At 44.7% G+C, this 23,940-nt stretch overlaps 1 protein-coding gene and 1 pseudogene across 8 annotated transcripts in view; both read right to left on the minus strand.

The window, feature by feature from the left end:
- The window catches only part of NMT2 (N-myristoyltransferase 2), a 64,050-nt gene extending 59,605 nt beyond the window's left edge, over nt 1-4,445 (minus strand). For 4 of the 7 annotated variants that reach the window (XR_014000021.1, XM_081154276.1, XM_081154275.1 and 1 more), the window contains exon 1: nt 4,207-4,445. Coding sequence is in view for 5 of the 7 variants with exons in the window: in XM_081154276.1 (XP_081010402.1) it covers nt 4,207-4,316 (110 nt within the window). In the remaining 2 variants the exon portion in view is untranslated. The remainder of the gene's footprint in view (nt 1-4,206) is intronic. The other 3 variants (XR_014000022.1, XM_081154278.1, XM_081154277.1) reach the window with 1 other exon arrangement.
- Nucleotides 4,446-19,160: 14,715 nt separating this feature from the next.
- On the minus strand, nt 19,161-20,325 carry LOC308567648 (keratin, type I cytoskeletal 18 pseudogene; annotated as a pseudogene). Its single transcript has one exon. The product of its transcript is annotated as a keratin, type I cytoskeletal 18 pseudogene (transcript).
- Nucleotides 20,326-23,940: the final 3,615 nt, after the last annotated feature.

Here is a 23,940-nt window from a genome sequence, read left to right on the forward strand (position 1 = left end):
ACATATTTCAGATGGAATAACAATGAACCAATCAACCAACCTCCTTCTTGAACTTGGTACAGAATTTGGCTCCAATCTCTTGAGTTAACCAGTGACTCCTATATTTGGGGTGTCCCCAAAAAATGTATATACACACTTTGAATAATTATAAAGGCAGTGTTTATTAAAATACATTTCATTTTCAAAACTGAGCTATCAGCTGTTACAGCGTGTATACATTTTTGGGGGACATCCTGTATTTACTGTGTATAGTTGTGTCAATAAGCAATTTCAAGATGGCACAGTATGTGTTCTATACTTAGAAGCTTTCTGTAGCTTAGCCAAGCTCTTGGAAGGGTTTGTTCTGGGGCCATGGGTGGTATCACCATTTCAAATTCAAGTCTCAGCTGACATTTCATAACTTCAAACTATAGTTCTTGAAATGGGGAGGTTCCTTGGGCAAAGGCTGTTAACACACCTTTCCATTTAGATTTATACAGTTGATAATAGATCAAGTTTCAGAAAGGGCAGCTTGAAATTATCTCTTAAATTTTCCATCACAAAGAGGAAAAAACAGAAAAACTGATTGAGAGTTGCAGGGGGTTTTTTTTGCATTTTCCCATCAATTCCACATGGTTGACTACGAAGGGTCCCACAGCTAATCTCAACATTACAAGGAGAAAGTCAGGAGTTACAAAATACTGCACAGAAAATAAGTTCTTTTATTCCCCCCCTAAATTGGGGATGGGAGAAGAGAGATTATGTTCTTTGTTAAAATAATTCCAAAGTTTTAATCTTTGCCAAATACCAGTTCTTTAATTTTTCTAAGAAAAAAATATAAAACCCTTGAATACTAAAAACTATTTCATATCTATCCCAGGGAATAATTTAGTCATTTATCTGCCAACAAAGGCATATTCACATGTTTATTTTATTCCCTATATAAATATTCTTGGCATATGCCTCCTATTCCACCACAGTGAATATTGAGGAAAAGCCTCTTTGCATTGAAAGAAGATGAAAAACATCAATTTGTCTAGGAAATGTGCAGTCTGAACATCTGTGTTGGTAAAGCAAGGAGAGAGATTTGTTTTTGTTGCCAACTTAAATGCTAATATTTATTTGGGGCCAACTGTGTGACTATGTCCCAATACTGGGCAATAACTGTGCTTAATGTGGGATGGTAGGCTGCATAAGAGATAATGACCATGGCCCAATGTATTTGACAAATGGAGAAAATGTCTATCAATGGCGCAAGGACAAGACGACAGTTGAAGTTCATTTTTTACAGGTAGAAAGTCTTTGCAAAGAAAATCACAGTATTTTAAACACGATTACCTTAGAACTTTTAATTTGCTTGAAAGTTTTCAAGTTCCCTCGTGACCTTTACAAAGACCTACTTACTTCTGGTTGTAAATCATTTGTTAAAGCAAGTTACTTAAAAGATCTTCCTCGGTAACCCTCTGTTAGTCTAGTTCTAATTGCTGCATATTATTTTTAAATAATAAAAACTACACTTCTTTGGATATAGTCTAATTAAAACAGACAATCCCTCCCCTCCCCCATGACTTTTGGAATTTCATGGAATTTATATAGTGATACACCACTTTCGTACTTGGGTGGGCCAAAAAGCTAAATAAAGAACACATTTTCTATGAAAAATAAGATATAAAGAGAGTGAGATGCAAATATTTTATAATACATAAACCATAGCTTTTAATTGAACATAAATCAGATTTCATTCATGAACTTCCAGCATTATCCACAAAATGAAATCATCTTTTTAGTCCATAAAGAAAATTCCAAGAAAATGAAAGAAAAGCATACACAATAATATTTACATTGGGGGTAAAATAATCTAATGTGGTAGTTTCCTTTAATTCGAGGCTCTAGTTTTAACTTAATATATCTGAAACAATTAGTAAATACATTATATTCAATTGTGAAGGTAAATTAATTGTTTCAGGCCACACAGTTAATATTTAGTAAATTATGGCTTTGTGCACTGACCCATACCTACTGGTCTCAAAGCAGTAATTCACCTTTAAAAGGTAAAGCATTTACCTACTCATTTCTCCAAAGGCACTTTGTCACTTAAATTGGTGGAGAATAAAGCTAAGCATAGAAAAGGAGAGTCTTTCAAATTTTTACATTTACAAATGTGAGCTACTTAAGAAAAAAAAAAATCTAGGTTTCTATTGAGCCATATCATCAGTGCACAGCCAAAAAAACCACAATTACTCCCCCACATTTGGCAGATATTATCTAAACTTAAATGCAAAAAAGCAGTTCAATAAGCACAGCAACTTGGATTTTTACTAATCTCCTTATATCTTAATAGACTACTATAAATCCATTATATCAATCTCTCCTACTAGGAGCTATGTTATCTGCTCTGGTTTAAAACATTTCAGGCTACTGGGCGTTCCTAAATTTTGAGTAAGCATGCTAACATATATTTAATGTGCTGATGTACAAAACTAAAAACTGAAGAGAGCATGGAGATGACTTTGGGTGCTAATTTGGGAACTTCACACAGCCTACAGCAAAGCAAGGCTGCTGGGGACAGGCCCAATCAACAGGGAGAGAGACGAATAATTGTTTTTACCATGGACATTCTTGGCTGTGTAAGCAAAGAAGTACTAACCAAACCTTCAAAAGAACAAGAACAATAAACAGAAATTATAGGGGAGGAGGGGAAAGTCCTAGCTTTGCTCCAGAAAGACAGTGAAAAGGTGCTGAAATTTTGGGGTAATTTATCACATTTGCATCTGGGCCCATTTCTGGTCATTGCTACTGTTTAAAAAAACCTATCTACACTTAGACACCTACCATGGGCAAATTTCTATCACTGCATAAACAAAACTCAGTCTCAGTAGAATTTCCTTTCTTTTAAAAAAGCATTCTAAACTGGAATTATAACATTGGGTACTTGCAGCTGCCACTGAAGTATTCACTGCAAAAATAATAAATTAAAAAAGCGACTAGAAAATGGGATATACATTTAGCCAGCTTTTCTTTTCCTTGATTTCTTTTAATATTTTCTAACACATTAAAGCTCAGGAAAAGTTCCTTTCTTAAATAAATCTTCAAGCAGTCGTTAAGTAGAATGCAAATGCCTTACACTTTAAATCACCAATCATTTAAAAAATCCTTTGCATGAACTGAATAAATAAGCCATCTGTGACTAAGGGCTCCCATATCATGGTTTTAAGCTGACCCACTTCTTCATCAGTCACCATGGTTTGCAAAATCGCACTTCTAAGGGACAGCATGAAGTGCTCTTGTCCTGCGCATAGTTTGACTCCAACAGGGAAAAGGGTGGTGCAAACACCATCTTTATTTAAAATGATCCCTCGCCCCTAAAAAGAGAACTTCAGTACCATCCTTAACCGGAAGCAATCTTTTCTCCCACGGAGAGCAAATCAAATCTGCGGGGGAGAAAAGGGAGCCTGTGAAAAGGCAGGAGAAACCCGATCAGGTGTGAAAACGCACTGTGCCTTTGGCCTTGAAGATCAAAAGCTGTCCCAGCAAGCTGGGTCTGGTGAGGGCCGCGGGAGCTGACCCCAAGACCGACATTAAATCGGGGGATCGGACCTGCCCTAGGGAGCTTTGCAGACGCGCTCTGCGAGGCAACCCTGCGGACACCGGAGGCGGCCAGGCCGGGACCCCACGGGCGTCCCCTGTCCGGCTGGGCATGAGGCGAGGGCCGCAGGGGAAACACAACTTTCCGCAGTTCCAGGAGCAGGGGCAAATCTAAACCACTCGCCCGCCAGTAGCTCCTCTTTTATTTCTGGTAGTGGCGGCGGCTGGAGGAGGGGTGGGAGGGTCTGGAGGGGCTTCAGGAGAGGATGACAAGGAGCGAAGACAGAATGACGACTCCCACAAACCCGGCCGCCATAAAGGGAAAGCGGCCGCGCCTCCTCTAGGTCCCACAGAGTCACCCTCGGGCCGGGCCGGCTGCGGGAACGCGCGAGGGCCGGCGGGCCGCTCGGCAGGTGACAGCGGCGTCGCCCGTCCCCGCGCCCGGAGCCCCGGCCTCCCCGCCCACCACTGGGCCTCGCCTCCCCCGCGCCACTGCGCCGCCAGCCGCGCACCCGACCTCGCCACGGGCTCGGCGCCCGGCGCACCCACGCGGGGCCCCCCGCCCCCTCGGACCGGCCGCCGGGCGCCGCCCGCGCCCCCGGACCCGCATCCCAGCGGAGCCCGAGGCAACCGGGCGCCTACCCTTTGGCGTGTTCAGCCTCCTCCTCATTGTCCCCGTCTATCCCGCAGGTGTCCTGGTCGTCCAGCTCCAGGCTCTGCTGGCTGGCCGCAGACTCGCTGTCCTCCGCCATCGCGGCGGCGCGGCTGCGGAGGCGGCGCTGGGGGCCGCGGGCGTGGGGCCGGCGCGGCGGCGACGGCGGCGCGAGCAGCTCCCTCTAGTGCCGCCCGCCGTCCTCTGCGAGCCCAGGCCCTCGGCGCCCGCCCCCCGCCTGGGCCCGCCCCCCGCCTGGGCCCGCCCACCTCGCCGGGGGCGGGGCTGGGGTCGGCGCGCGGCGCTCCGCGGGGCCGAAGGGGCGGAGACGGCGGTGTGCGGGGGACGAGCGAGCTGAGCGCACGAGCCGGCGGCGGGGCGCGGGGCCGAGCCCTGGGAGCCGAGCCTGCCTCGCGCCTCAGCCCTGCGCCGGCGACTGAACGCCGCAACCTGCGGATGCCAAAGGCTGCGAGCCCTCAGTTTTGGACCCCAGGCCGCGCTGTTTTACTTCTCTACGTGTTAGCGAGCTCTTTTAACCACTGCGGAGATTTCTGACTCGGGACCAGGAGTGTCAAGAGGTTTCCAGAAGCCTTCTCCACCCCACCCTTCATGTGCACCTTTTAAAAATTTATGTATAGCTCAATTTCCAATACAGTAGCAAATCAAAGTCGACGTCAAAACAGGGCTTCCAGCCTGTCCACCTCCTCGGTCCAACCAGGCTCGCAGCCCCAAACTCTTGACCGGAAAACTCTGGAGCTGCCCCTGTTTTCGCATACAGTAGGCTCAGACCACAACAGCCCGGGGGGGGGGGGGGGGGCAGGGGGATGTTGTCCATGATGCTGGGGAGTTATGCCAGGGATTGGACAGTTTCTGGCAGATCACTGGCGCTTCCCCAAATGAAAGTCATGACCTGGACCTCCAACCAAAAGTCTGTGGCTTTCTAAGGTGAAATGATCTCTTCCTGTAAACCGAGGAGGGGAAGGAGGTGCTCCATGGATTGCCACTTAAGAGGCAGGTGAAGTTCAGATTCCTATTTGCTGTTGCCATATGTACACAGCAACCCTTCCTTGGCTTTCCTGTAATGAGTGGTGTGGTGTTCAAGGTCTCACCATGGAAGGTTTTACAGAGGCAATGGAAAGATAGTTATCAGAAACTACTCAATGAGGGAAGAAAGACTTTTAAAGACCACCTGGAATTTTTTTGCAGAAGGTATTGGGAGCATTTTGTGCCCCCCCCCCCCACACACACACACACAAGCAGGGTCTATGTCCTTAAAATGCAATGTGATAGAAGTAACTAAAGACAAAAATTGCAGAGCAATTTCAAAGTCCGCCAGCCTTTTATGACTGACTGGTGTTGAGCCAGCTGAGGTTCAGTAAGAAGTGCCAAATGGGGCCAAAACACGAAGGAAATACAATACTGCCTTTCACAATTGCAACTATTTCTGAGGTAGAAAGTCACATGTGGCCTCTGGCTTCAAACTTTAGGATAAAGGCAAGTCTAGATCACTGAGTTTCCTGTAGCTCATTCCTGTAAACATGAAGAATTGGGTAACTGTAACCTGGTTGGGTAACCAGTAGGGTCCTGACCAAGTCTATTAGATTAGTAACTATAGCCTACCTGAAGGAGTCTCTAAAAAGATTTCTAAAATACAGACCTGGCCAGTGTGGCTCAGTTTGTTGGGCATTGTCCTGTGCACCCAAAGGTTGCTTGCTGGATTCCTGGTCAGGGCACATGCCCAGCTTTTAGGATCAATGCCCAGTAGGGGGCATGCAGGAGACAGATCAATGTCTCACTCTCACATCAATGTTTCTCTCTTCCTCTCCTTTCCTCTCTCTCTCTCAAAATCAATTTTAAAAATCTTTTAAAGATATAAAATACTTCTAAACTACAAAAGAAACTCAGCAGACATGTTTATTTGAATTTTTAAGAAGCTTTGACTGAGAACCTCTCAAAAACAATAAGAAAAATAATCCAAGAAATAAAATGAGAGCATCAAAAACCGCTTAGACACTAGAAAACAATGACAAACAGAAGACACCTGGAATGGAATGGAGTTGGCCCAGATGCCTGTTCAACACTGGACTGAGGTATTATATCACATGAATGTTTGTCATTGTTAATAGTTTGAAAGAGGACAAGGTTTGCAGGTCACCTTGGAGATGATCCTAAATCCTATTGTCATGTATAAAAACTCAACTGTGCTTCTAAAATGTTTGCTTCTTTCCCTGGTTCAATTCCAGAGCTTGGGGGATTGGAACTAAGTGGCCTCTTCTAGAATCTCAGATCCAAGATTTATTTGGGGAAAGAGTACTGTAGAGTGGCTACCGGTGTGGTAAGAGAGGCCCTTGGGAATTCCTATCTGCCTGACTCATCTGCTGTTTCAGATGTAAGACCATAGTTGTGTAATTGGTCTTGTTTTATTTAAACTATTTTAACTTTTGCTTTCTAAAAAAGTTACGGTAAAATACACATAACAAAATTTATCATCTTAACCATTTCTAAGTGTGTAGCTCAGTAGTGCTAAGTCCATTGACATTGCCATGTAACCAATCTTTAGAGCTTTTTCATCTTACAAAACTGAAACTATATGAATTAAACAATTCCCCATTTCTCCCTCTCCCCAGCCCCAGGAAACCACCATTACTTTCTGTCTCAATGAATTTGACTACTCTAGGTACTTTATACAAATGCAGTCATATAGTATTTGTCCTGTGACTGTCTTATTTCACCTAGCATAGTGTCCTCAAGGTTCATATATGTTGAAGCATGTGTCAGAACGTCTTTCCTTTTTAAGGCTGAATAATATTCTATTTTATGTATATATTGAATTTTGTTTATCCATTCATCCATCAATGGACACTTGGGTTGCTTCCACCTCTTGGCAATTGTGAATATAATATAATTCTGCCATGAACATGGATGTATAAATACCTGTTCCTAACCCTGCTTTCAATTATTTTGGTTATATACACAGAAGTAGAATTGCTGGGTCATGTGGTAGTTCTATTTTTATTATTCTGGGGAACTGCCATACTGTTTTCCCCAGCCGCTGCACCATTTTACATTCCTACCAACAGTGCACAAGGGGTGTGTGGGGGGCGGCTGAACTAAATTTTTAATAGTGGGAAGTAAATGTGTCTGCCCATGCTCCAAAGAGAGAAACCATCTCTCTCTTCCAAGGCTGTTTGCTATGTAATTATCCTTGTAAAGATAGTTCAGAACGAAGAACAGTCAGTGCCTTGCTTTCAAGACTTGGAGAAATATGAGTGACCCATGGAGAATTGTCTCTGCACAGTATGCTTTATCTCCTCAAGCCCATCACAATCTTCTTGAAGCCAGCACCCAGCTCATACTATTTCTATAATCCACATCTGTAGTGAGTCGACAGTAGTCCCCGCAAAATATGTCTATGTTCTATCCCCCTGTAAATGTGCCCTTATTTGGGAAAAGGATCTTTGCAGATATAATTAACTTAAGGATCTTAAGATGTGATCATCCTGGATTACTCAGGTGAGCCCTAAATCCAATGACAGGTCCTTCTAAGAGTGAAGCCGAGGGAGATTAGAGAGACAGAAGAGGAGGACAGGAAGGATTCAGGAGTGCTACTCATTATAATCGGCTCTGGAAAAGACAAATTAAAGAATGGAAGCATTGGTCTTCATCCCTGCTGGGGTTGATAAGCCATTGTTAGAATAGTAAATAGTAAAGCCCCCGGTGAGGTACAGGACTTGGTAGACATTTCCATGATGGAAGGAGGGGCACACATATGCCACAGGGGGTAGCAAGGATAAACAGAAGGATTACTGGACTGCATGGCGGGAGGTCAGGGACATTCAAGGCTCAGCCCCTACTAGCTGTGTGGCCTTTGTAAGTCTCTTAACCCTGTAGAGTGTCAGTTATCTTAGCTATAAAATGGGACAATATTATTTACCCTACCTGTACCATGTGGTTGCTATAAGGATGCCCAGCTTAGACAAGAAGTGATGCAAAAGAAAGTACTTCAGAGATTGTCAAGCACAACGTAGATGTAGAGTTAACACAGGCTTGACATGATATCAAGCATGGCAGCGCTTACCTTCCAGGCAAAGACTGTCCTTTGTCACTGTCCATTGTTTTTTTTAGCCCTGTTGGAGACTAAAACATTCAAGTGGTCTTGTTTAGTGGGACAAATATAATGTCACAGCATTGCTGGCACGCGAGTTTCCTGGAGGAGGTGAGCTTTGAGATGAATTTAGAATAAAAGAAAGACTTCTTGGCTCTTGGGTAGGGAGCAGGAGGCCCTGATGACATGTCAGAGGAGAAAGAAGGGAAGGTAATGTATTTTGCGTAATTGGCAGGGAAAGGATCCGTGAGTGCAACCAGGAGGTGATATAATTAGGAAAATTTGATAAAGAGTCCCAAAATCAAATGTGAATAAATTGAATCTACTGAAGAAGCGTCCACCGATTATGTTGTCAAGAATGCAGGTGGGAGAAAAGAATTTAACAACAGTGTTTGAACCTCTCATAAGAAACAGTCTGGGTGCAAAACTGCCATTTAGTGTGATTTTTATTTCATATGAGAAATGAACTCAGACTGTCCCAGAGACTTACAGTGGAGGAAGAAAACAAGACACACACACACACACACACACACACACACAAATTTTAAAAACAACAAAAATCCCCTAACATTTAGCAATGAGCCAGTTTGCAGGAAGGAATCGGAGATATTCAGAGGTTCCATGCCTGAGGGAGAGTGCAATGGTTAATCAGATGATCTGGGGACATGTGCTGGATGCTTAAATGTAGTTACGGAGCTTTCTTGTCAATACAATGAGGCATGATTGCATTTTAAACTAATTCCTAGCATGCCAGCCTTTCAGTTTTTTATGTTTACTTTTATTTTGCATGTCAAATGCATTTTAAATATATATAATAAAATTCAAAAGGATGTGTTCAAGGTAAGCATTGTTTTTTTAACAAGTATATTTTATGTATTTGTAGGTGATGGAGAAGATGAAACAAATATGTATTTACTGTATGTCAGGTATCAAAGTAGAGACTTTTAAATATGTTATTTCATATTAATCTCTACAACAGCTCTGTGATGTAGATATTAGTCTCATTTTCCATTTTGGAGTCTCAGCCGCAAAAAGGTTATGTAATTTATCCAAAATAATATCTTAGCACATTCTTACAGCCCTACAGCACTGGGTGGCAGTTGCCTGCTTTCTTGTTAGAGCAGACACTTGCTTAAACAATGTGCCCCCTGTCATCAGAACCCACTGACCCCTGTTGACATTGCAAATGCCAGCTACTCACTCTTGTCACCTCTCTCCCACTCAGAGGTGGCACTTAGATCCCATTTTTTGTTAATGACACTTATAGGCGCCCTCTGGGGGCTGTTGGGGAAAATTTAAGATATGCTGCCTTCACTGACCTGCTGCAATCCTGTCCAGCCACCTGGCAGAGGGGAAATAGGTGAACAGCCTGGTCCTCAGGGATCACAGAGCCTCTCAGCTATAGGACTGCCACCTGTTGGCTTCTGTTAGAGGAGAAAAAGAATCTTCTAGTGTTTAGGTTCCTTGTGTTTGGATATTACTTTACTTGCAGCTGGGAGCATTCCACCAACAGAAGCAGGGCAGGCTTGCCTGGGTACCTGAATTCTCATCATCCACCTGGCTGGAGAGTCACTACCAGGGAGACCAGGGCAACCTGCCTACAGCTGCAGGGCCATCAAGCCGCCTGTGCGAAAGCATCCCTCAAAAGAGGGTTTGAAGACCAAATTAGGTTCTCTTTTTTGGGAATTTGAACTGGAAATATAGGGAGATAGTTGTTCATTCATCAGAGGATGGAGTAATAAAAACAAAACAAAAATTTAAAAACAGAGGCTAAGAGAAAAGCTGAGTCATGTCGAGGCAGAGCAGTCCACTCCAGTGAATATCATTCACAAACTCCTGATGCTCAGGGAAGAGCGGGTAACCAGAGGGGAGGGATCATAGTGGGTCAGTTACCCTGTTCACCCATGTTCCATGATGCTAAGGCCAGTACACCCCCAGGTCAGGGACTCAGGGAGCAGCCTAGGTCTTCCTCCCCACCATCAGTACCACTTTGTTTCCTTGCCAAATCTCCAAACAGATCAGCACATTCTTAATTAGCTTGAGACTTCCATGTCATTCATCATCCCAGTCAGCCCCTCAGCCTGTACACTAATTGCTGCCAGTGTCCGAAACCCAGAGCAGCAGCCCAGTTCCTTAGCTGTCTCTGCAAGGCCTGGCAATAAGGCCTACTCTTTCTGGTTTCTTGCTTGTTTCACTGTCACAAGTAGCTATAGGGCAAGCCCCCACCAACCTGATGTAGGCTGAGAGGCCTACAAAACAGCCTGCCAACCACAACTCATCTGCCTCTTCTACTAAACCTCAATCTCCTTATATATTAGTCTGCTCAGGCTGCAATAACAAGAGAAGTGGCATAAACAACTGAAATTTATTTTCTCAGTTGCGGAGGCTGGAAGTCCAAGATCAAAGTGCCGTCAGGGTTAATTTCTGGTGAGAGCTCTTTTGCTGACTTGTAGATAGTCACCTTCTTGCTTTGACCTCACATGGCCTTTCCTCAGTAGGTGTGCAGAGAGAGAGGGAGCGTGAGTGAGCTCTGGTGTCTCTTCTTAGAAGGACACTATCCTGCTGGATCAGGGTCCCGCCCTTCAGATATCATTTAACCTTAATTACTTCCTTAGAGCCACTGTCTCCAAACACATTGGATGTTAGGGCTTCAGTGTATAAATTTAGGGGGGTCACAATTTAGTCTGTAGTGCATTGAAAGTGGTAGGCATAACTGATGCAGCTTTTAACCCCCCATCAGAGCATAGTCCTGACATACCTCAGTGTCCAATAAGTGCTAGTTCAGAGAAGTCATGAATGAAATGACACAGCTGGGATTTTAACTCAGGTCTTCCAACTACCAAATCAAATGCTTGACACCTACAGGGAGTTAAGAAAGAATAAGACAGGATTTGCCCTTTGGGAGCTTAATCTTGTTATGGTGATGGGCCAAATAATTGAGATAAATTATAATACCAAGTATCATGCCATGATGAGCAGGCCCATTGGGAAGCACAGATGGGGGTTCTGGAAGGGGTAGGACATGAGCTGGCCCTAAGAGGCTGGTTTGCTTTGGGACTTTGGGGAGGAAAAAGAAGGGCACTCTGGCCGGAAAGCCCTGGGATCTGAGAGCTGAGACTGAGGTCTGAGATTTAGCATGGTGGTCCAGGATGCAGCGAGGAGACCAGCTGGGCCGGACAGAAGAGCAACACGGGGTGAGAGTTCAAGAATAATCAGGCAGCCCTGGCCGAGTAGCTCAGATGGTTAGAGCGTTGCCCCAGTGTACCAAGGTTGCCGGTTGGATCCCAGTCAGGGCACATGTAAGAATCAACCAATAAATGCATAAATAAGTGGAACAACAAATTGATGCTTCTCTCTCCCCCTTCCTCTCTCTCTAACGCTCAATAAATAAATAAACATTTAAAAAATAATAATCATCAAGGCAGGAAGGACCAGACAGCAGGACAAAGATCTGGAGAGTTTTGGAAGATTCCGAATTCCAGGGTGACATCTTAAAGTCTAAAGTAACCTTGCCACTCAGACCAATAGTTCTGACATTGTAACCATTTAAAAGTTACTTGAAAATGTAATCTTTTTTTAGTAAAAGGAATTATTTCATGGCTATGATAATCAATGGTGAATAGATTAGGAAAGAATTTTTTAATCTGGATTATTGATATGGTTGTGCAGAAGGTGCTACATTGTTGTTTTTTTAATTTTAGAGAGGGAGGAAGGGATAGAGAGAGAGAGAAACATCAGTGTGAGTGAGAGAAATAATTGGTTGCCTCTAGTACGTGCCCCCACCAAGGATCAAACCTGCAACCTAGGTATGTGCCCTGATCGGCAATCAAACCTGCAACCTGCAACCTTCCAGTGCATGAAACGTTCCAACCAACTGAGCCACACTGGCCAGGGCGGTGGTGCTATGATTTTAAAGTTATAAGTGCACTCAATATTCATGATGGTATTTTAAGTTAACTCTATATACAACTAAGTATAACTTTTCATATATTTTTTTCAACCAGTATACTAAATTGCATGATGCCTACAATCATGCTTTATGCTGCAACTTGCTTTTTATTCTTCTAAAATTAATTATTATTTGGAAAAAGTGAACCCATGAAAGTGTATTTCAGAGAGCAAGTCTGACTCCAGAATTTTCATATATATATTTGAGGAGAAAACTCTAATAACATTATGTTTTTCAAAAGAGAGTAACATGAAAGACTGCATGTTTAGCTACACAATCCCTTAGAAAAATGATGGAAAACCACACCTACTCTTGGGAAAATATTCAGATAGTGTGATAAAATGAACTGCTTGCTAAATGTTAAGAAATTCAAAGCTTGAAGGGCACTACACTCCCACTCTTTGCTGTCTGTGTGTCATCATATCATCCCCCAACACCCACCAAGGATCTGTTCATAGAGCCAGTGATGTTTGAAAGTTATTGTGAGACATTTAGAGTTTTTAATACAAATTTAAGTAAGTGAGAAGCTTTTAGGAAGTGTGGGTATTTAAGAGAGCTCCTTCCTATGTACATATGTGTATGTCTGTGACTCTTTTAATGGTGTAACATTAAAAGAAGTTAGCTTTTTAATTCTTACATTGCTTTAGGAGAGGACCTTTTGGGATTCACACAACTACCTGTATTTAGTTGGTAAGTTGGTTCTATTTATTCTTTCATCATCTGAATGCATACCATTACCCCAGCCTCGAGCATGTTTGGGGCTTAGGAGAACAGCTAGCTCTTGGGACTATTAAGAGTTAAGCTAAATGCCCCCTAAGTGTTAAGCTTAACAGTCAATTTTGGATCGAATGGTCTATGCCTGTTATTTCACATAAAGCCCTTTCTTGCTTTCACTCTTTCCTCATTCAAATCAGCATATACCTGCCCTGCCGGTGTCTGCTCAGAGCCTTCTTCCCTTTTCCTTTCCTCCCTTTGAATAACGTAGAAAGAAATTATGACAGGTGTCATTCTCCGTTTTGGAGGTTCTTCAGGAACCAGACTTCCCTGGAGGGCAAATACAGTCTAACAGATAGTGAAGGTCAAGTTGACTCTGTGAAGCTCAGGCTTCTGTTTGGCTGTCCTATGGGTTCTTCTACTGTGGCCCAGAGCCTTTGATTGCTGCAGCTTTTAGCAGAAGAAGCACAGCCTGCTACTTACAAGCCCTTCTGCTGCTTTCAACCCAGACCAGCCTGAAGGAAGGGACAGAGTGCGTGTGTGGGTTTCGGGGAAGCTGACTTTCCAGTTCTCTTTCAGACGTCTGCTGAGCCACCCTTCATTCTTGGGTAGGTGTGAGGAAGAACATCGAGCAAAAATGCTGGCTCCTGCTTACCACCTGGCTCCTGCCTGAGCATTCACGGTCCTAACTGGGTCCTGGCTCTGACCTGACACCTTGAATCTGGACTGTTCAGTCAGGTTTCATTAATTCCTGGCTCTGAACTGCCTGCTTCTAAGCCTACCCTTGTCTGGCGTTTTACCTCTGGCATTGATCCTGGATTTCAGAACCTAATACTGCTTGCTTCCTGCTGGTCTTCGCCTACATTTACTTCCCTGCTGTTCTGGATTCTCAACCTTGGTTTCTGACAGGACGGGGCTGGGAATCATCCCCAGGTCCTTGGTGAGTACGTGGTCCTGGGCTTTCCGTGCAGTCGGCCATTGGACTCAACCATGCAGATGCATTTTGGCTGTTAGGCTCCGGTCTCCTCAGTCCTCAGACAAGTCAGCCCACAAGTGGCTGCAGTTGGTCATGAGCTGTACAAGGTGTCAAATGAGCCCTCAGTGGGGATTTGAAGCATTATTAGCAGAAGCCTGGTCAGACAGAAAATGTCATGGAGGTGGTAGAATGCCTGCTGCTAGCCTGGTGGCATAAGCTGTGAAGGCCACCTTTCTGTTTCCAGATTGGGGTCAGGAGTTGAAAACAAGGGCTCTCCAGGCTTGGGGTGCCCCCTGGCCCTATGTCTGTGCAAACAAAGAAGGGACAGCTGGAGCCTGCGCTGGCCCCTTCCTGCTCTCGGCATCCTGACTTTCCATCTTGGAATCCATCAGAGACAGCATGCCATCCCACCCCCAAGTTTCTAGAGTCCTGTAAGACTTTTATTTCAATTCAGCTTTATAAAATAAGGCCCTAGAGCCCCAGAGTGTCCCCAAGGTCCATTTCCACCCCCACCTGACATGATAAGCAAGCGGTCTAACCCATGCCTCTCTCTAAGCCTTTCTGTTCCCACTATGGCTAGGAATTTTGGCACCTGACTCACCAGCCCCACCCCATCATGCTGAAGGGGCGTTCAGACATGGAGCTGGAAGGTTTCACCACCTAGAAGTTGGTTACTTCAGAAAGGGCCTCTCTGCTCCCACAGGGTCATGGAGGGAATTCTGTTCTCCACCCCTACTGTTAACAAGAAGGGTCTACATTTGGAGTTCTCCCAGACAACTCCTTCCCTGGGGTGTCTGCCTGCCCCCAGGGAAGGTTCTGCCACTTCATGGATAGAACCACTCCTGCCTTGATTTCTCTTTCTGACCCAGAGGAGTGGCCTACTCACTGGTCTCATTTCTTTCAATCTTCATGGTCATTTTATCTCAGAGATCCTATAGACCTTTATTGTCATGTGGGGAGATCTCTCCCTTAACTAACAGGCCCCTCCACAGGTTTCCCTAACTCTAAGTACTGCAGAGAAGGGATTGGTGTGAGTCACCCAAATGGCACTAAGCACCTTACATAGATGAAACCACTCCCCAGAAAGACAATTTTGGCAAGCCAAAGACAAAAGGTTCTTCTAGACTTCTCCTAGGCCAGTGGCTGCTCCTTGCCTTACATTTATGCGACTTGAATGATTCTTCCAAGAATTAAAAAGGTCTAGCCAGGTCTCTACCTCTAGTCATTGTGAGGAAGTAGGAAATTTAAATAGCAGCTTCTGCCTTTATAAAAATGTGGGTATAATGCCTTTCTGCTGAAGGAAAGGAATGTCAGAGTCTTGCCTCCAGCATCCGTGAGCTATATACTCCTGTGTCTTATTTCCCATTCCTCTTCCTCTTTTACAAGGTAGAGAATGTTCTCTATGTCTGCCTGTGAGTAGAATAAATCCTTTGTGTGGTGGGTAAACAGAGATGAGGAAAGAAAGTTTACTTTCATCAAAATTTTCTAAATTACCTGTTGTACTGATAGCTTCAATCACACCTTGCTTTCTTTTTAAATAACTGACAGCACGAGCTATCACATAGCACATTCTGCACATCTCTATTGTGGCATTTCTCAGAATTGTAACGCATTAGCGGGGACTTCTGGGGACTCTTGTGAATAATCCACAGACATTTCGTTTCAGTTCTCTCTTGTGCACCAAGTGTCTGAATCAAACGCAGTGTTCTTTAACACCAGGCTTTAGAACAATAAAAAGCCTATTTATGAGGATGTGAACAAAAAGAAGTGATAAAAATTGCAAGTAAAAGACATTGGCCCAACTCTCATTTCATAACCCTGGCTCTGCAGTAGAAGGTTCTCAGAGGCTGGACATTTCTCCTCAGGAAAGATTTGGTGGGAGAATGCAATAATGACAATGAATTTCTTAGTCCAGGACTTGGCCACCCTTGGCTTCCACTCCCTGATATTTTTCCTGTTCTTATAGAAGGTTGGGAAGGGCCTAGTTGGCTCTCAAAATATCATCTGAATAAGCAGGATGTTGCTGCAGCAACCCCTAGGTGGGCTCAGCCCTCTCATAGGTCTCTCCCAGCCCAGGTCCTTCAGAGCATCCTACTGGTCCTGCTTCCCTAAGGCACTTACAGCACATGGGAATGGCTTGTCTTTTATCATCCCATTTATTTTTACATAGAGATACAATATTTATTAATACCAGACCTCAATACATCCCTGCATATCTTGGGGCGACCACCACATTCCATGGAATGTCTTGAAACCTTTCTAGCTGAACCCTGAAATCAGCGTGGCCATACCCACTTACAACATGAGCAGCTCACACACAGGAAAACTGCTTTACCTTTCATGGTTCTAACAAGGTGAGAGAATCACACACACAACTTGAGAATGATCCCTTACACTTGATGCTGACTGCTTGCATGCGTGAGCTTTGTGGACAGAACCCTGTCACATCTATCTCTGATTCCCAGGACTTTGGTGAGCACTTATCTCATAATTGGAATTTGAGAAATATCAAATGATATTGCATGAACTAAAACAACACACACTGTTATTAAGAATTTACTCTCTACTACTTCAACCATTAAGGATGTAGCTACATGCAAGAGGCACAATTAGAAAAACTGGAAAGAGCCCTGGCTCATGTGGCTCAGTAGGCTGGGCATCAACCTGTGAACCCAAAGGTTGCTGGTTCAATTCCCTGGTAAAGGCACGTGCCTGGGTTTCGCGCTCAATCCCTGGAAGGGGGTGTGCAGGAGGCAGTCGATTGATGTTGTGTTCTTACATCAATGTTTCTCTTTCCCTTCCTCTCTCTCTGAAATTTAATTTTTAAAAATTTTAAAACAGAAAAACTGGAGCCCGGCCATGCATGGCTCAGAGGTTGAGCAGGGACCTAGGATTCAGGAGATCGTGGTTTGATTCCGGGTGAGGGCACATGCCCGGGTTGAGGGCTGGATAGTCTGTAGGGGGCGTGCAGGAGGCAGCCGGTCAATGACTACTCTCTCATCATTGATGTTTCTCTCTCTCTCTCTCCTTTCCTCTCTCTGAAATCAATAAAGATATATATTGTTTTAAATTAGATTAAAAAAAACAAAACACCTGGAAAGATAAAGATGGACCAAATCTAACTCTTATTCAACAGGAAATTATTGCTTAGCAGAATTCACCCACCTTCTCCAATGAAGAAGAGAACAGGGACTAGTTAATGCAAATTTAAACTAAAAATAGCAACATAGATATGCGTATTTTTTCAGCACTCGCTGCTCCCCAAATATCTTGGGTGTTGAATGCTTTGGATAGATTATTCCAGGGAATCCATACGTGGAGCAAATAGCATAGGAAAGATTTCACCAGCTATATCAAGTTCCTGATGTATTGTTTTTGAAGGTCCTGAAATAATTCTGTCTTTGGAATAGAACATCTGTTTTTAAAGGGCTCAACTTGGGCTGGTTGCCTACTACTGTTGTTTACAGCTGTATATATGGACAGTGAAACCAGACTCAGTCTAACCTTTCATTAAATCTGTAACTGAGGAGATTGGACCAGGCGACGTTATTGTTCTGTGATGACATGAAACCATCAGACTAGAGATGAAAGCAGTTTCTTTGCATTTTTCTCCCCATTTCTCTGAGTCACAGCTTGAAGGGCAGTTGCTGAGGTTAATTTTTAAAATCCTTTAAATGGCTCAATTTTAGTAACTCCTACTCTCCCTAATCCTTACCTGAGGGCCAATGTAGAGATCTTGCCACTGCTCCAGGAGACGGTGAGTGGATGCAGACTCCCCACATCTTTTTCCCTTCTGGATGTGAGCCCCGTTCTGTGTACAGCAAAATACCCTCCTCTACGGTCATCCCCCACTTCCTCCTTCTACCCAGTTCTCTCCTTTTGATACTTTTTAAAAAAGCATAACTGTACAACTACTAGCTACAAACAAATCTTTGTTGCCACTGCCTAGGGCAATAGTTTTCAAACATTTTTTAAAAAGTGAAATCATTTTAGAAAAGGCCCCTAATATATATAAATCAGTAAGGTTACTGATTGGCTTCCTATCTCACAGAACCTAGGAACACTTCGGAATAATTTTAACACCAATTGCTTAGGGTACTGAAGAGACAGAAATTATGGGGGGAAAATAAGAGTCAGTGAAAATACCTTTCTTGCTCCCTTAGCTGTTATAAATGTATGGTAAAGGGAAATAAGATTAATTTAGGCCTACTTTTAAGAGAGCTTTCTTTGAGTTCTTTCATTTCCACATTTATATTTATGGAGGCATCAGGACCTGGGTCAACCAAATAAAGAAAAAAAAGGAGTAGAAGCCAAAGACTGTGAGTCATACAGGACTAGATCCAATTTAAAAGAATGATGAATAGGAAATGTCCAACATCACAGCATGAGGTTGAAGTTAAAGAAACAAACTCTACTGGAGTGTAACAAGAACAGAGTCAACGTCATGGGCTTGTAACCAAAACCAGAGAGAATGTCTGACATAGTCTTTCAATCTGGAACTTCCCTTCTGCTAGCTTACTTTATCCATCCCTAGACCTAAGTTAATCTCCACGCTTCCATCTAGGCTTCTGCTGCAGGGGAATTCAAAATAACGACTTAGGATGATGGGAAGACCAGGTACTCTGTCCCCTGCTCCAACGATACAACCCACCATTCGTGCCACCGGAGCCACTGTCTCTGTGTTTAGCAGGACATGCCTCCCTCAAATCCTGCTTATCTCTCCTGCAAGATTTTCCTCTCCCCACCTGAAGTAAAAATTTTGCTTTTCCAACCATATCAGACTCCAGATTTTGACACTCTCAGATATGTATTTTTTAATGTTCAAAGATCTCTGAAATTTTTATTGGCCTCCTGCCCCCTCCAAGGGATGCCTTACTTCTGCTGCCTTTAACACCTCAGAACTTTGGTGTCATTGACCTTGTTGCAGAACCGGGGACGGTCCCCTTACGGAAAGACCAAGCGGCATTCGGAGGCTTGGGGTTCGGGAGGTTTATTTTATGCCGGCGGGCCCAGAGGAGTCCAAGTCCAAAGTCTGAGCCCCGAGCACAGTGGGGCAGGGAGTTACATACCGCACATGCTCCTGCCTACATAGCAGCTACACCTTGCTTAGGGTGGGGAAAAGCCCTCTCTGGTTTGGCGGGCACAGGAACAGAGCAGGATGGCAATAGGGGAAGCCCGGGGGAGGGGAGGACGACTGTCGCTATTTTAGATTGAGTTTTACCTTATCAACCTCAGACACCACTTTGCTGTCCACAGTTCTGTGGGTGGTGGTCTTTTGGATGGATTGTATGGAGTGGCTATTGTCTAGGGTGTCACCAACCCTAACCCTAACCCTAACCCTTTCCCTAACCCTAACCCTAGGTTGAAGTCCTCCTCTTCTTCCAGCAGGTGGTGGTAGGTGGTGATCTCAGCCTCCTGCCTAAACTTGATGTTCAGCAGGGCCTCCTATTCCTGGGCCTGGTGCTCCCCCTCTGCCCAGGTGCAGCAGGATCCCATTGAGCTGTCCCATCTGCGTGGCATAGCATGTCTCCACCTCCCTCAGGCTGTTCTCCAAACTGGCCTTCAGATTTCTCATGGAGTCCAGGTCGATCTCCAAGGACTGGACTGTATGTCTCAGCTCCATGAATGTCATCTCAGTAGCTATTTCAGCAATATGCGAGGACCACTGTAGTGCTCTCCTCAAACTGCTGGGACCAGTACTTGTCTAGATCCTCTCGGTTCTTCAGATCTAGCTTGCCAGACTTGGCCCAGATGTCCGTCATGCTCTTGCTGAGGTCCTGAGACTTGGGGGCATCCAACTCCACGGCCAACCCAGAGGTGGCGATCTGGTTTTGTAGACCATTTACTTCCTCTTCGTGGTTCTTCATGAAGAGCAGCTCCTCCTTGAGAGCCTTGATCTCTATTTCCAGCTGCAGCTGAGTGGCACTGGGGTCATCAGTGACCTTTCAGAGCTCATTGATGTCACTGTTCATAGACTGGCACATGGCTAGCTCCGCCTCATACTTGACTTTGAAGTCATCAGCAGCAAGACGGGCATTGTCAGTCTGCAGAATGGTGTGGGCATTGTCCACAGAACTTGAAAAGATCTGAGCCCTCAGGTCCCTGATGGTCTTGAAATAATGCTCCGTCTCTGGATGTCCCCTATGCCCACCAGACTCCCAGCCATCCTCGCAGCCAGGCCCCTGGGCTACCAGCCGCCCTGCACGCTGGTGGAGTGGGACACAGAGATCCGAGCCTGGGCCCCTGGTGCCTGCATAGGTGCTGGCTGTGCTCGTGCTGGCCGGCTGGGCCTGGTGGCTGTAAGACTCCGCAGAGCCCAGGGTCCGGTAGTTTGTGGAAAAGCTGGAGGGGGTGCTAAAGCTCATGTTGTTCAGAGAGGAAGGCGAGAGGCCAAGACTCTCGTTCAAGCAACCTCAGATATTTTGAATAGAATCATTTATTGACTTTTAGAGAGGGAGGAAAGGAAAAGAGAGAAACATGGATGTGAGAGTGTAACATCAATCAGCTGCTTCCTGTACAACCCGCACTGGGGATCGAACCCACAACCCAGGCATGTGTCCTGACTGGAATCGAACCAGTAACCTCTGGTGCATGGGATGACACTCAACCAACTGAGCCACACTGGCCAGGGGACTAATACCATATTTTTGCAAAATAATATTTCCTTTCTCTGGTAGCCTAGGCATGTCTCTTTCTTGTGGGATCTTATGGAAAGCTGCAATAAGCAATCACTACAACCCAACATATTAAATTTTTCTACCAAATTTTTTTCATGAAAAAAAAAACACACGTACACATCAGGATGAAGCAGAAGACACAATTCAAACAGACAACTAATAAAAGGAATTCATTAGATCACATTTCAAAAGTCCATTGACATCATAAGTCTTTATTCAGGTTTGGTTTGATCAGGGCTCCAATTCAATTTCTCTGTAATACTTTTGGCTTGCCCTCCTGCTTTCTGTCGCTGCATCGTCTGACTTTTTTCTGGTAGTAAAATGACTAGCAGTTTCAGCTTTCACTGTGCAGAAAGAGAGTTTCTTTTTCCTCCAGTGGGTGAACAAAAGAGTGTTTAATTTCAATCTGATTAGATCAACTTAGACCATGTGCTCATTCCTCAACCAATCACTAGGCAAGGAAGGTGTGTTTATGTTCATTATCTTTGGCCAAATCAAAGTGCACCTTTTTAGTCAATGCTACCTGAGCTGCATAGCTGGGATGAGATAGGGCTGGGAGGACTGGAAGCAGGAAAGCCACCAACCAGGTACATCTACGCCTTGGAGAATCTGTGGGCTAATCAACTGCAGGGAATAGTGCTGTGTTCTACATATGTGGCTATCAGTAGCTCACTCCTGTGGCCTAGCGATGTGGTGAGATAGGAGAGCAATTTCCAAAGAGGGTGACCTGGAAGGCAACCCCAGGATGTCCAAGACACCAAAAGAAACACACATTCTCCTGCTTCATCTATAGGACACCATAAAATACCATGACTGTCAACGCAATGTCCTGGGAAAAAAACTAATTTTTAAACAGTACAAAAAACTAAATCTTGGAACTTGAAAATCATAATTTGGTGAAAATCTCAGTCTGTTGCCTGCCTGCTAATCATTTCTTTGCCTATTAGGACATAAGCCCCAAAAGGTTTTCTTGCTATTGTGATGGGTATAGATCTCAACCTACAAAGTTACAGAAGCAACATCCATTTCTTTATTTTTGAAGGCACCTAGATGTGACTGAGACCCAGGCCCGTGGATTAGTAGGAAATTCAATCTCAGTCATTATGGGCCCACCTCCTATCCCTCAAGGTTGTACCAAAATGCCCAAGGGTCTTAACTGGCACCACTGCATTGGGGTGCAACTAGGTTGTTTGTTTTTTTAATCCTCACCTGAGGATATTTTTTCCATTGATTTTTTAGAGAGAGTGGAGGGGAGATAGGAAGGGGACAGAGAGAGAGAGAGAGAGAGAGAGATCAATGCAACAGAGATACATTGACTGGTTGCCTCCCACTGGGGCCCCAACCAGGGTCGGGGATCGAGCCTCAACCGAGGTACATGCCCTTGACTTGGAATCAAACCCAGGACCCTTCAGTCCGCGGGCTGACGCTCTAACTACTGAACCAAACTGGGAGCCAGGGCACTAGGTACTTCTTTGCTGTATCTTTCCTCATGGGTTTGTGCTCGACACTTACGGTCCAGGTCTATGTAGCTCCTCTTGGTCCAGCAGCCCTACTGCCTCTGAGTCTTGCCAGGGCAGGAGCGTCTTAGGCAAGATGGGTGACTTTGGTGCTCAGCACCCTCACACACATCCCCAGCCACCCCTTGTCTTGTCATACATTTTCAACCTCCTTCACCCTTTCTCCCAGTTGCCGATCTTTTAGTCCCTAAAAATACCATTCCTCCTCCTTATAAGAACAGTTAAGAGTGTCAAAGGCACTCCTAACACAATCTCTTTAAATTAGCTGATGCTTTTATACAAGATGGGAACCCAGGCGCTCCAAAGAAATAGACTCTGCTACATGCTTGAAGGAGAATAGAGGAGAAAATACAGGCCACACCAGTGTAACCTGGATGTCAAAGGAGTCTGAGTTGCCACATAATCAAGTACAGCTTAAATCTTGTTTCTCCCCCACCGTCCTTTCATAGGGGTGGGGGAAGTTGCCTCTATCCATCCACTGAAAACTATCAGGTGGGTGACATTTCTGGTCACTCTCAAGCAACAACATTCTTACAGACCATTAGGTGACAAAGTGAGTTTCAATTCATTAATCAGAACGCTCAGTCAGTCCAGTGAGCAATCAGAGCTTCTGCTGGTTTTGCCACTAAATCTTTTCTCTTCTCCCCAGATGGGACCGGCCATAAAGGAGACCCCATGGTCAGAGAGGAGGGTCGTGGCCAGTGTCCTCCTCCTGCAACTCTAGTCTCTGTTCACTGAGGTTTCTGGACCTGGGTATGGGTGCAGATAGCTGGAGTCCACAGCACCACTTTGTCTAAACAAATCCTCCAAAATGTTCCCTCTCTCTCTCATGACGCTTTTATAAGTGGACCAAGAGTTGTGGGACCAGTTCCCAGACATTTCCTTTCTAAGTTCTGCACTCCAACGCTCTGCTACACCAGCACCAAGTCCTTTCTCTTTCTGATTCACTCAAAGCATTGTTCACAACATGAACTTATTCTTAAGAGGGTGAATGCTGGAGTTCATAGATTAATCTGTGCCTGACTTCCCGGTCTGAGCTCCGCCACATGTGGCTACAGCATTATTTAGCAAGAGATGTCCCTCCTCTGTGCTTCCACACACAGGCAGCCGTGTTCCACGTTAAGTAATCACATGGCATCCTTTTCTCTAACAGTCAGAATTGGTCTTTCAAAGGCGCTCGTTCTGTAAGATGCATGACTGTAAGTTCTGGGACAGTTTTAAAGAGAAGCATTCCCACAATCTTCTAGGGTCCAGGGCTTCCATCCTGCCTGAAACCCAGACTGCCCTTTCCCTTGTGAATTAGCCTAAATCCAATCACCTTTCAGGGTGAGACAGTTTCATCGAAGATATCAAAGCCTTATGCCCTGTCTACTGGTTCTGTTAATATCTCAAATATGTACATTTGGGTCCTCAGCAAACATGTAAGTTATTAGGAGAATCAAGGATGAGAGCTCTGCCTTCCGGGGATTATAGCAGTTTTATGGGTAAAGTGGTTGGAGCACCTTCCCCAGAATCAAATGCTATGGCTACAGGATTTGGGGGACCTTGGACTGGTCAGGAGTTCCACAGCCTGCCTGAGGTAAGAATGCAAATTTCCTATTCATATCCATTTAAACAAGTTAAACACTACCTTGGGGCTGATTATCCTTGAACAGAGAGAGCCAGATACTGAGGGAGTCAGATAGAGTCACTGCCCTGTTATTACCTTGGTCGTAGGCGCAAGAGCATTCCAGGAGATGACAGAGTGCACTGATAGGATTTCATCTGCAGAAACAATCGGCAGTGA

Source organism: Miniopterus schreibersii, assembly GCF_964146895.1.
Source record: "Miniopterus schreibersii genome assembly, chromosome: 1".
In the NCBI taxonomy this organism is placed as follows: Eukaryota; Metazoa; Chordata; class Mammalia; order Chiroptera; family Miniopteridae; genus Miniopterus; species Miniopterus schreibersii.